Genomic DNA, 12,734 nt, shown 5'->3' with positions numbered 1-12,734 from the left:
GAGCACCGTTTGGACTTAATATAAAGTATTTTTCCTTAAAAAGACTATTTAAGACACAAAGTATACAATCTTACTTTGTGAGGTTACTAACACACATGAATGCAGCATACAGGGCCGCTGGAGTGGGAAGGGCTGAGGCGGGGCAGGCTGCCACATCGCACCGTGCGATGACTAAGTAGACTGAGAGTGACACATGCTATGGTCAGCCCTGGGTCACCCTAAGAAGACAATGCAAACATGGGTTTCGAGAAAGGTGGAGACGATCAGCTGCTGGTTTCCCTCCTCTTAGCCAAGGCGCCTGCTCCTCCCCTCCAGGTGCAGGTGCATGTGGTTTGTAAGCGATGCGGAGCCAATGTTTCTCCTGCCTCCCACCCCCAAGCACACTTCCCTGTCCCTCTGCACACGGAAGGGGGCAGGGACCACCTAGATCAGTGGTCGGCAAATTGCGGCTCGAGAGCCACATGCGGCTCTTTGGCCCCTTGAGTGTGGCTCTTCCACAAAATACCACGTGCGGGTGCGCACGTATAGTGCGATTGAAACTTCGTGGCCCATGTGCAGAAGTCGGTATTTTGTGGAAGAGCCACACTCAAGGGGCCAAAGGGCCACATGTGGCTCACGAGCTGCAGTTTGCCGACCACCGACCTAGACCACCGATCCTCCACTGTCAAGAGAGGAAGGGAGACATTTACGACTGCTCACTCTTCCCTGATGTCTCCAAGGATCACAACCTGGAGACAAAACGGAGTGAGGAGAGAGAATGAAAGTGGTAACAACCAGAAAGGAAGGGAAGGAATGACAGTAGCTACGGGGATAGTCTGAGGGTGTCACTGTGGGTTCTGAGGGCGTGTGCAGATTGTAACAGTAAAAACACAGGCCACCGCTGAAAGGTAAACTTCACCTGGTCAGAGGTCTCTCTTTACCAGGGAGACACGGGAGGGGAAGTGAGCAGAGCATGCAGACCCAGAAGGGAGGGCACCCTGGGGTCTCGGGGCAGGAGAAAGGGGCCAGATCTTGGGTCCACGCTGTGCTAGCTGCACAAGCCAGGGCAAGTCACAGGGCTTTTCTAAGCCTCGGGTCTGATAAGAGAAATGGGCAACAGTAACTCAGACACGGCGATGCCTGTGGACGGACCTGTGAAGCCATGCGGACAAAGGCCCATGTTTTATGAAACGCACGTTTAACCCACTGGGCGCGATAAGCGTCTGTAGACACAAGCAGCGGACCTTCCCCACACGCCACGCGCTTCTATTAAAAAAAAAAAAATGTTTTCCCTAAGTGGCAGACCTGACCAATTTTAAAATCATTTTTCGTGAGAATTTTCAGCTGAAGATATTCAAGAACATTATTTTTGTAATATTCATTGCAAATTGATTTTTTAAATTAAAAATATGGTGGCGCGTGGGGATGGTTTCTGTTTTGGATGCGTGGCAGTGAACTGGTTAGTCTCATAGGAATTTGCGGACTTCACACAGCACCACGTCGTGGCGGTGTGCCTATGAGACACACTCGCACAGCGCGGAGCACCTTGTGTGGCTGAAACCGGCATGGGGAAGAATCATCCTTAGAGAGAAAATAAACAAATGGGACCACATCAAAATGAAAAGCTCCCACACAGCGAAAGAAACATCAACAAAGCAAGAAAGCCCACTGCGTGGGAGAACACGCTTGCCAATGTCATATCTGATAAGGATTTAATCTCCACAACTGATAGGGCACTCACACAACTTAACAAAAAGAAGATAAACAATCCAATAAAAAATGGGCAAAGGACCCAAATAGACACTTTTTGAAAGAAGACCAAGAGACATATGAAAACATGCTCAAAGTCACTAATCATCAGAGAGATGCAAATCAAAACAATGAGGTACCATCTCACACCTGTCAGAATGGCTATCATCAACAAACGACAATTCCTGGAGAGGATTTAAAAAACAATGATATATCTGCAAAATGGAATACTATGCTGCTGTAAAAAAGAAAGAACTCTTACCATTTTCAACAGCATGGATGGACCTGGAGAGCATTATGCTAAGCGAAATAAGCCAGTCAGAGAAAGATAAATATCACATGATCTCACTCATTTGTGGAATATAATGAACATAAACTGATGAACAAAAATAGAACCAGAGTCATAGAAGCATCAAACAGACTGTCCAACTACGAGGGAAGGTAGAGGTCGAGGGGGTAAAAGATCAAATGCATACAAAGGTCTTGTGTGCATGCGTATGAGCATAACCAGTGGGCACAGATGGGGTGGGAGGGGGTGAGGGCAGGCGCTGGCAGGTGGGGGTGGCCAGGGAGTGGTCAATGGGGAAAAAGGAGACATATGTAATACGTTAAACAATAAAGAATTTAAATTAAAAAAAAGGAATCATCCTTAGATGAGAAACAACTAGGACATAGTTTTTAGTGGAAACAATTTAAATTTTACATGAAATTCCTATTGAATTTAGATTTACTCTTTACTTTCATGACTGGAAGGCGAAGGAGCAAGAACAAAATCAGACCCTCCAGCTCAGGGGAACTGAGGCCACTGTGGGCTACCGAGCCCCGCAGGACAGCAGCGAGAAGGAAACACGGTTACGATGACTAAGGACGCGTTTAACTCCACCTCTGAAAGGAATTTTGGAAGCCAACACAAAACCACTTAAAAAAAACACACAGCAAGGAAGCACAAGTAACCTTGAGTCATTAACCAAACCTAGAGCTTTTAGTTCAGAGTCCACCTTTTAGGATAAATGAAGAATCAAAAAAGAGAAGAGAACTTGTATAAGATGCTGTTCACATATTAAAATTTTTAAATCCATGTCTCCATAAGACATCTATAAAATGTCAAAAGGATATGCTTTGCATTTTGGTATCTGGGTAGTAACAGCTAACACTTTCAAATTCAAATAACCAAATTCCCAAATGGCTACTGTCCACTTTTCTGTACTCCAACGTCCCCACGTCCCTTCTGGGTCTTCAGAAAGAGCCCTGTCGTCACTACTGCCACCAGAGCAGCCGTGCGCCCGCGGAGCTGCGCAGGTGATCTCACTTGACCCTGAACACCAGGTGTAGTGGGATTTGTGATGCTGCTCTTACAGGGAGGCTCAGTCACTTGCCCACGGTCACACAGCCTTTAACCCTCTAGCCTTCACAACACAAGGTACAGCACTCTCCACACCTCCACCCTCTGGGAAGTGTTCTCTGAGCTTGTGCTTATGTAGGAGGCGTGCGCGCGCGCACACACACACACACACACACACACACACACACACGCGCGCGCACGCACGCACTTGCACATAACATTGACCCGAAAGGTGCAGCTGGCCTGAACAGACAGCCTCCCAGATGAGCTGAAGTAGCTGTGCCCTGAGATGCTGCGTACCTCCCCTTGGGTACAACAGTGATATGTAATAAGAAAAACACTGCACGAGCCTGTGGCTGCAGCCACTGCCGGTTGCAGCCCTGACGGAGGCCAGCTTTGCTTGAGAAAGCAAAGAAGGGACATGACCATGTTAAGTTACAACAACAAACCCCCCCACCCCGCAGGCTGCAGACAGCCTGGTATCATGCAGACAGGAGGCATCCACAGCCGGTTACTACAGACGGCGACACGCTGGCATGGCTGCTGCCGCCTCACCTCAAGTCGCCACAGACAGACTGGGCCTCCCCAACGCCTCTGAAACGCTCCCGCACTTCCGGGATTCCAGAGGCCATGGGCTGTGACAGCGAAACAAAGATCAGGAAGAGAGCCAATGTTCTGAAACCCGCACACAGAGACCACGTCACCCTTTGAGGTCCTTGGGCGGGGCCTCCGTGCCTACGCCAGGAATGCTACCACGCTTTTTGGGGTCTTTGTTTGGTTGACACTCAAACAAACGTAAAACCCCTGTGGGAATCCCTGTAAAATATGCTTTCCTCCTTTTCCTTTTTAAAAATTATTTTATTTTTTAAAATATATTTTTATTGATTTCAAAGAGAAATGGAGTAGATAGAAACATCAACAATCAGAGAGAATCCTTGATCGCCTGCCGCCCGCACGCCCACCACTGGGGATGGAGCCCACAACTCGGGCCTGTGCCCTGACGGGAATCGAACCGTGACCTCCTGGGTCATAGGGTGACGCTCAGCCCCTGCGCCCCGCCGGCCGGGCTCTTCTTTTTCCTTGTTAACTAAACCACGTTACCAAGGTGCTCACCAGTCACGTCATGAGGCGGAGCACTTAACCTCTAGGCACGTCTCAACCAAGGCGCAGGGCAGAGCCGCCACCTCGGGCCCTGGGCTCAGGCGGGCCCGCCTGGAACTCAGCCCCGGCTGCGATCAGCTGCCCGACCCCCTCAGCACACTGAGAACGATGCCGCCGCCTCATCTCCAGGGCTGTGAGGATGAAGAGGAAACCAGGTGTCAAGGTCACACACAAAGCCGGGCCCAGAGTACTCAGTAAACACCGGTTTTGAAGTTCATGACTAGCCCATTAACGGGAGCGATGGAGACTTTTATCAGTGGACACGGTGCTGGTTCAAAAGGTCTTCCCAGGCTCAGTGACAGGAGACCCACTCAGAATCACGGGCCCCTTCAGGCTGATACTTCACGGGCCAGTGTCTTTGGAACAGCAACGCTCAGGTAATTTGCCTGCTCACCACTCAGCTCCTCTGGCCGGCTGTCCTGGTGGACACCGCGTTCAGGAGCAGGAGTGATGGCCCCGGGTTAACACATTGGAGCTGGAGAACGAGTGTGTGAGTTTGTGGGCACATCCCCTTTGGAAACTGGCGGCACCGACTGACTAGACTTGTGTATATGGCTGCCTCTTGGGTACACACGGGACCGATACTGCTGAACGAGCGCTCACCGAGAGACGCCCATTATCGCGTTCACACTGCAAGAGTCGCAACAGCCCAAACTGGAAGGGACCCGAGCCTGCCCCAGCAGTGGAGTGGGTAAGCTGTGCCAGCCACCCACGGACACCACAGCCCTGCACATGCAGCACAGCCACCGACAACAGGGACCATCTCAAGTGACACATGAGCCAACCCACGAGACAGAAGAGTCTGCACAGAATGCCCACTGACATGACCTCAGGCAGGGGAGCCCGCCATGTTCGTGAGCCTGGGGTGCACCGCGACTGGGAGGGCAGCTGGGGGGGCAGATCTGGGCCCTGGCAGCGTTTGCCTTGTTCTGGATGCTGGTTACAGGAATGTGTGTGCCTGGTTGTGAAAATTTTATAAGTCATGTACTTCTTGGCATGTTTATATGTTCACATCTTTGTATGTCAATAAAAAGTTAAAAAGTATAAAAATTACGGTATAGAGCTTTAAGTGGATAATCCTATTTGCTCACTGCCCTTGTTTGTCTAAAAAGGGCGTAAGAAGCACCTTAACTTAGGATGTTTCCCTAAGGGACACGGCACGGACACTGCGATGCCGGCAGGAGCCGCTCAGGCAGGCAGGCAGAGCAGCTGGGAACAGGACTCTGAACGTCCGCTCCCAAAGGGCAAATACGGAAGCTGTTTACTGTGGTTTCCCTGGCATAGTATCTATTAAAAAACTAACTGAATTTATCAGCGATTAAACAACATTTTCATGAAAAAGTAGTGCACATATCAGCTGTCAGTCACACAGCACAAAAACACCAGAGAACACGTGGAGAGAAACTTTCCCTGAGGACCCGCCAGGCCCCGCGGAGGGCGTTTGTACAGGTGCGTTCACACCCATGAGTAAGACCCAGGACGTAAGGACAGACTCTGAGTCACAGAGACCTGCCCACGACAGTGTGACGAGCACTTCCTGAGCCTGCCCGACTAGAGTCACCGAGGAAGGGGCGCATAGATGACCGAGGTGGGCGGCGTCCGGGTGCCCTGCTGAGTGTCTGCAGTACTTTCTTTTACGGTGGACGAGGAGGAAAGGATTTGGGAAACATTATTAACTGCCCTGAGGTAAGGACTTTCCAAATGTATTACTTTGCAAGCATCTTGAATATAATGACACTTTTTAAAAGCTCAGTAAAAGAGCCTATTTAATTCCTGTGATACACTGTTACATGTAAGTGTCCAAGCAAGCTAGCAGATCATAGTAAAATGTCACTGGCCCTTTTGGTAGCCATATCATACATTTTCAATTACAAAGTTAAATTTAATTTCTGACTCATACAGGACAATTCAGAATAAATTAATTCTCAATGGCCTGTGCTAATTGTGCATAAGAAGATATCCATGAATTATAGTCTAGGAACCGTGTGTGTGTGTGTGTGTGTGTGTGTGTGTGTGTGTGTGAAAATAATTATCTTTAGTTCTAAAAACCCACCCTGGGTACTTTCTGGGCTAGATGAACGTCAGTGTGCCCTCGCGTGCGCTGGGCATGAGCGCAGTGGCTGTGTGACCCCTCCTGCCTAGGCTCCGCCGGGAGGTGCAGGCGCCCCGAGGTGAGGATGACGATCCCTGTCCTCAAGGAGCTTCAGTCTAGTAGGGGAGGAGACATACTAGACTGTGAGCTCCTCGAGGGCAGGAAAGGTGTTCTAGGCATCTTGCCCGTGACCAGCACCAGGCTCAGCTACGAGGGGCTCGGTGCCTGTGGGGCTGAACGCGGCTGCAGCCAGTGTGGCAACATGGGGGCCGGGACAAGCACAGGGCCCGGAAGATTCCGGGGGCCGCGGGGAGTCAGCTGGGAAGTCACAAAAGAGCCAGCACAGGAGAAGCCCAGAGGGACAGGCAGGGTCACCAGGGGGAGGAGGTGGTCCAGGCCAGAAGGCGGGGTGAGCTTGGCCACAGTGTGAGAAAAGGACGGAAAGGACTGGCAGGTCAAGGCCACACCGTTTGAGTCAGGGTCATGTCCCACAGCGATACTGCAGGAGATGGACTAAGGAGCTCTCCTGGGCAGGAGGACGGGGCTGGAGGCACCACAGGGAAGCCTCCAGCTGTCAGCCGGTGGGCGGCGAGGAGCTACCCATGACTCCCAGGTGGACTTGAAGACAAAGGCCCCACTATCACAACAGAAGGCGAGGGGCCCAGAGGAGAAGGCCACAGCTTTGCTCTGGACAAAATGATGGCCAGCGGCCATTTCAAATGCAGGTGGAGGGGCTGTGAGAACAGGCAGCACAGCCGGGGGGCGGGGGGGGCAAAGCCCAGCAGTGCTTCCCAGAGCCCAGGAGGACGGAGAGGAAGAGGCCCGAGTAGAAACCCATCACTGTGCAGAGCGAGGGCAGGGACGCAAGGTCAAGAGCCAAGAGGTCACGGAGGCAGGCAGATGGAACTGGGGCCGGAGGGCAGACACTGCAAGGGCAGAACCTGTGAGTTGTGGGGAAAGATCAAGGAGGAACCAACAAGTTCAGGAGCAAAACAGGAATCACATTCAAACCAGCCCCAATGGTGAGAGCGTGCACTGTGCACTGGCCACAGGAAATGAGGAAGCTCGACTCCGACTCGCCTGGAGCAGGCGCCTAGGGTGCTGAAGGCCTCCACTAGTGAGATGCAGAGCTGCGCCCTGGAGCGGCGGTGCAGGGCAGAGACTGCTGACTCCTGTCCCCTCCACAGGACCTTACCCTGGGGGCAGGCCTGCGCCCCACAGCCCAGCTCAGAGAGGCAGGCACTCAGCAAACAGCTGCTGCCTGGATGCCCTTCCCTTTCTCCCCAGGGGCCTGAATTCTCCTTTCAGGAAACTTGTCCAGCAGGCTGAGTGCCTGAGAGGAGGTGAGGCTATAGACCAGTGGTTCTCAACCTTCCTACTGCCACGACCCTTTAATACAGCTCCTCATGTTGTGGTGACCCCCAATTTCATTGTGGCAAACTGAACATAATTAAAGCATAGTGACTCATCACAAAAACAATATGTAATTATATATGTTTTCAGATAGTCTTAGGCGACCCCTGTGAAAGGGTCGTTGGACCTCCAAAGGGGTCGCGACCCATAGGTTGAGAACCGTTCTATAGACAGTTTAGGGAGGGTTCAAGCACTGGTGAAGGCTGGGCTGGATGAGCTCAGGCCTTCTGGACCCTGACATTGACAACTTTTTATGAAAAAAGACTAAATGACAGCAAATTTAAAAAATTCTCACATAACCTCAAGGAAGCACCCCAAATATGACACGGTGACACAGCTCACAATAAACCATGGCACTGGTTGGTTATAAAATTAAGCTCCCCGAGCATATGTATAATATTAAAGTATCTTACTTATTAAAGTATTAAGTCTTAATCTAGACTTAATTCAATTAGGCAACTGTTTATTGAGCACGTAATGGGTGCCTGGCCCTAAGCTCCAGGGCACAGAAATGAGTAAGACACGGTGGGGCCCATCCAGAGCCTGAGCCTGGCTGGAGACACAAACAAGCCAATGAGAAACACCCAGGCCTGGGGCAGGGCCACCTCTGTGCGGAGGGCTAAGGGCTCAGCACACAAGAAGTCCCTGAGTGTGTCTCTCAGGGACTGGGAGCTACTGAAGGTTTGGGTCTAGCAGTGCCTGGCACAAAGCCGGAGCCTCTAAATGGACTTTTTTTTTAAAAATATTTTTATTGATTTTTTACAGAGAGGAAGGGAGAGAGATAGAGAGTTAGAAACATCAATGAGTGAGAAACATCGATCAGCTGCCTCCTGCACACACCCCACTGGGGATGTGCCTGCAACCAAGGTACATGCCCTTGACCGGAATCAAACCTGGGACCTTTCAGTCCGCAGGCCGACGCTCTAGCCACTGAGCCAAACCGGTTAGGGCTATAAATGGACTTTTTAATGTGATGACAGGAGTTCTGGAAAGGTGCCAAAGGAGTGGCTGCCTCTTGGGGGCAGGGCAGATGGGGGGGGGGGAGCTCCCTCAGGGAGGGGATATCTGGGCTGGTTCTAAAGACGGCACAGGTTCATCAGGGGCCGAGGGCAGGGAAGGCACCTGAGAGAGCAGCCTGAGAAGAAGCAGGGAGCGGTGCTGCAGGGCGCAGGCAGGGGCAGGGCTGGGGCTGAGGTGTGAGAGGAGACGGACAGGCAAGCGAGGACCACATTATTGAGGAGCTCGCATGCCATTCGAAGTCAGTGAGAAGTTAGGGGAGAGAGATTTCATCATAACTTGAAGTTCATTAAGATTTGAAGATGTAATCTACTTAAGACTCTTGCACGGTATAAATAAATGCAAAATAAGTTTCAAATTTATGGTTGCCCAAGAAACAGGGTCAGCCTTTGACGCACTGATAAAGCGACCGTGACTGCTATCACTCAGGGAGCAGCGGAGCCTGCCCAGCCCGGCCCTCTCTCCCCCCACTCCTACCTGAGCTGAGCCTTGAGCTCAGTGAACCGGGGCCGCCTGCTGGGGTCATAGGCCCAGCATTTCGTCATAAGGCTGTAGAGGGTGGGAGGGCAATTGGGAGGCATTGGCAATCTCTCCCCATTCTCAATGCGCCCGATCACATCATTGTTCTTCACTCCTTGAAAGGGCTTCACACCATGCATCAGTATCTCCCACATACATACACCTGTGAAACGGGTGAGAACAGAACAGGGGACTTAGCAGGATCGCTTCAGAGGCAGCACGAGGCCACCAGCTGTGTGATGTGGCACTCAGCTCAGTAAAGCACATTCAGTGAGCTCTTGCAGGAACAGCAACACGACTTTAATAGAACGTGAATAACGAAACATTAAATTACCAAAGAAAAAAACGTAATTTTTCGATGAGATTTTCTTCTCTAAAACTCCTATTAGGAAACGGCCTGGCAGTACAGGGCCACTTCCTGGCTTGGTGGACAGTTCAAAAGTAAGCTCAAAGGCAGTGGAATGGGTTTCAGCTCCTCGCCCGCCAGTCCGACCTGCTATGAGCGCAGTGGTTGACCCGCGGCCTAGCCACAGAAGCCCGACACTGACATTCCGCAGTTGGAACACTTGGAGCCCTTTAGAGCTGTGGTCTGTCCTGGACTCGGTGCACATGCACTGTTCACCCACAAGTCAGTCACTGCGCCTAGAACTTCTCATCCACAGACTCCACGATCAACCTCACAAAGTCTCCTCACAACCTACCCTTGAGAATCTCACACTTTCTCAGGATCGTCTGAACAACTGGGCATTCACCTTTAAATTAAACAAATGAACCAAACCTCAAACTGAAAATGAGGGCCACCCCCGGGAAGGACCAGGGAACCGAGCCCGGCGAGGGGGGAGGGCGGCTTTCTCCTGGGAGAGTCCGGTCAGCACCCGGCACTTTGGCCCCTGGAGATCTTGCCACCTTGAAGGTGCACAAACGTGCCTTTGCTCACATGAGTTCTCCGACTTAATGCCCCTTTACCTCCTCTTCACTAACCCTCCTCTGGAGGCACATCTGCGAGTTCTTCTGTAAAGCTCTTCCCAGTTCCCCTCTACTCCTCCGAAGCGCACACTGTGCACCTGCTGCCCTCAGGAGGGGAGCTGGGCTTTCCGCCTGCATCTTCAGTTCCTAAAACGGTCCGTCCCTCAGAGGAGGCCCGGCATGTTCCCAGAGCACGTGAGTCAGACCCTGGAGTCAGCCAAAGCCCAACAATGCCCAAGGAAAGACAGCGCTTCCTGCTTTCTCCTCACTATCGGCAACACTGAAAACATGACACACCGCTGACACCCTTCCTTGAATGCGCACGTCATCCTCAACCCTCACACCTTCCATCTCTTTAAACACAGCGTTTCCTCACGTCTAAGACGCACCGCTCCTTTCTATGACTAAGAGTAGGGGAATGCTGCCAGCTACATGACGATACAAGCCTGTCATCCCTTAGAATTGTCTTCGTCTCACCAACAAGCTCTTTCAACTCATCCAGACCAGAAAGGAAACATGCACAGAACAGACCAGGTCCCCCTGAGCGCAGGCAAGGCAGCCACAGGAAAACAGGCCCTGCAACCCAGTGCAGAACACGCCACTGGTGTGCACAAAGCCCAGTTCCAGGAACGTTAAAATGTGAAAGAAACAGGCATTTAGAATCTCTGAAGGACAGAATTTCCTTGCAAACATAAGTAACCTGCTCCCTAGTTGCCCAGCTAACGAGCAAGGTCCCGGGACCAAGCCCTTTTCTTTTCCTTCCCTCTCCCTTCGCTTTCCTTTTTTCTTAAATATTTTCTTCTCTTTAGTTCAGAGGGGAAGGGACAAAGAGAGATGGAAATATCAATGATGAGAGAGAATCATGGATCGGATGCCTCCTGCACACCCTCTATTGGGATAGAGCCCACAAGCAGCCATGTGCCCTGATGGGGTATTGAACCATGACCTTCTGGTTCATAGGTCAACGCTCAACCACTGAGCCACACCGGCTGGGCCCCAGAGCCTTTCTTGACCCTGTCGGACTGCTTCCTACTTGGCTGAAGAGGCCCTCCCTGAGCCTGGGGTCAGTGAGAGCGCTAGACGGTTACTAAATCGACAGCAGGGAAATAGGAGAAAATAAGGACACACACTTGATAGAGATGAAGTTGTTTTTATTTACAGGAAAAGGTACATAAACATACCAGCAGAGAAGACACATATTAGACTATGCGCAAGCTCCACGTGAGTGTTAGGACAGGGAAAGTGCAGAAGATGCGGAGACAGGGAGTCCTTGCATCTGGACGCTACCCTGCCACAGGAAGCGTCATTTCACGGAAGGGGCATTTCAGCTGACCTTGAGGTTATACAGAACTTGCACTGGGGGAGAGAGTAGGGATAAGGTGTTCCAGGTGGGAGGAATCACAGCAGAAGGGGGTGGGGAGGGGGCGTCACCTGGACTGGAAGGCGAGGAACTGAAAACCGGATGTGCAGTGTGGACTCGGAGAGCCCCTTACACTAGCTGGGAGGTGCTCAATGAACCACAGCAGGAGGTGGGTCAGGCGGGAAGGGACAGAGCAGACATGGAAGGGGCAGGACCATAGAGACAAGGGTCAAACCTCAAGCCCTGAGACGAGGGAGGGAGGAGGAGAGTCCAGCAGAGAGGGGGAAGCGCGGTCTCAGGTCCCTGGGTCTGAGGGACAATCACAGAGCCAGAGGGACAGTTAACTCAAGTCCATCACAGAAAGGAATGAACGAGAAGACAGAGAAAGAGAGAGAGAGAGAGAGAGAGAGAGAGAGAGAGAGGAGAGAGAGAGAGAGAGAGAGAGAGAGAGAGAGAAAAGGGAGCAGAGGCGACCGCCCTGTGGGGGAGAAGCAAGGGAAGAGTGACGGAAGGGACCAGAGCGGTCGTCGCAGAAGCCACACCTGGCAGCTGGCGCGTGCAGCTCCACGGCTGTCTGCCCAGTGAGTCCAAGAGGACACCACCCACATGCTCGGACCAGGCGCGGTGCACTTAGGAGAGCGGGGAACATCATCAGAACAACACAAAGCTTGTCAAATACTCACCAAACATCCACACATCGCTAGCTGAGGTAAAGCGTCGAAAATTGATCGACTCTGGAGCCATCCATTTAATAGGCAATTTTCCTTTGGAAGCTAGAAGATCAATTTTGGACAGTGAGTTTCTGTTACCTGCTGAGGACGCTAACAGTTACAGCTTGTGAGATTTTTAGTACCAAGATAAAAAGCTTTCAACACTGGGCCCTGAACCTCGTTTCTCTGGGAGAATTACGTTCCTTCCCTTGACGTCCTGCGGTCCCTGGCAGGGTGACAGATTCCACTGGGCAGGGGCGAGGAGCACTGGTGCCCTCCCGGGGGGAGGCGGGAGCAGAAAGGGAGAGGGAGCCCGTGCAGAAGGCTTAGCTTGAGCTCAGTTAAGCAGCTTCACGATTCCCCAAGCAACTCCTCATCCACAGGACGCAGCCCTCGCGGTAGGAGCTCATGGGAAGGACAGACAGC

At 51.7% G+C, this 12,734-nt stretch overlaps 1 protein-coding gene and 1 long non-coding RNA gene across 10 annotated transcripts in view; one reads left to right on the top strand and one right to left on the bottom strand.

Annotated features, from left to right (window-relative positions):
* Window positions 1-7,083, top strand: part of LOC107182517 — a 10,661-nt gene extending 3,578 nt beyond the window's left edge. The window contains exons 2-3 of the long non-coding RNA XR_001513232.1: window positions 4,912-4,913; window positions 7,070-7,083. This is a non-coding gene — a long non-coding RNA (uncharacterized LOC107182517). The remainder of the gene's footprint in view (window positions 1-4,911; window positions 4,914-7,069) is intronic.
* The window catches only part of PTK2 (protein tyrosine kinase 2), a 100,459-nt gene that overhangs the window by 27,455 nt on the left and 60,270 nt on the right, over window positions 1-12,734 (bottom strand). For all 9 annotated transcript variants that reach the window (XM_015561492.1, XM_015561465.1, XM_015561468.1 and 6 more), the window contains 2 exons: window positions 12,282-12,371; window positions 9,231-9,435 (listed from right to left, as the gene is read on the bottom strand). In XM_015561492.1, the coding sequence (XP_015416978.1) occupies window positions 9,231-9,435; window positions 12,282-12,371 (295 nt within the window). The remainder of the gene's footprint in view (window positions 1-9,230; window positions 9,436-12,281; window positions 12,372-12,734) is intronic.

The sequence above is a fragment of the Myotis davidii genome, unplaced genomic scaffold, assembly GCF_000327345.1.
Source record: "Myotis davidii unplaced genomic scaffold, ASM32734v1 scaffold30, whole genome shotgun sequence".
NCBI lineage: Eukaryota > Metazoa > Chordata > Mammalia > Chiroptera > Vespertilionidae > Myotis > Myotis davidii.
The sequence above is the reverse complement of the archived record's forward strand: the minus strand, read 5'-3'. Positions and strand labels throughout refer to the sequence as shown.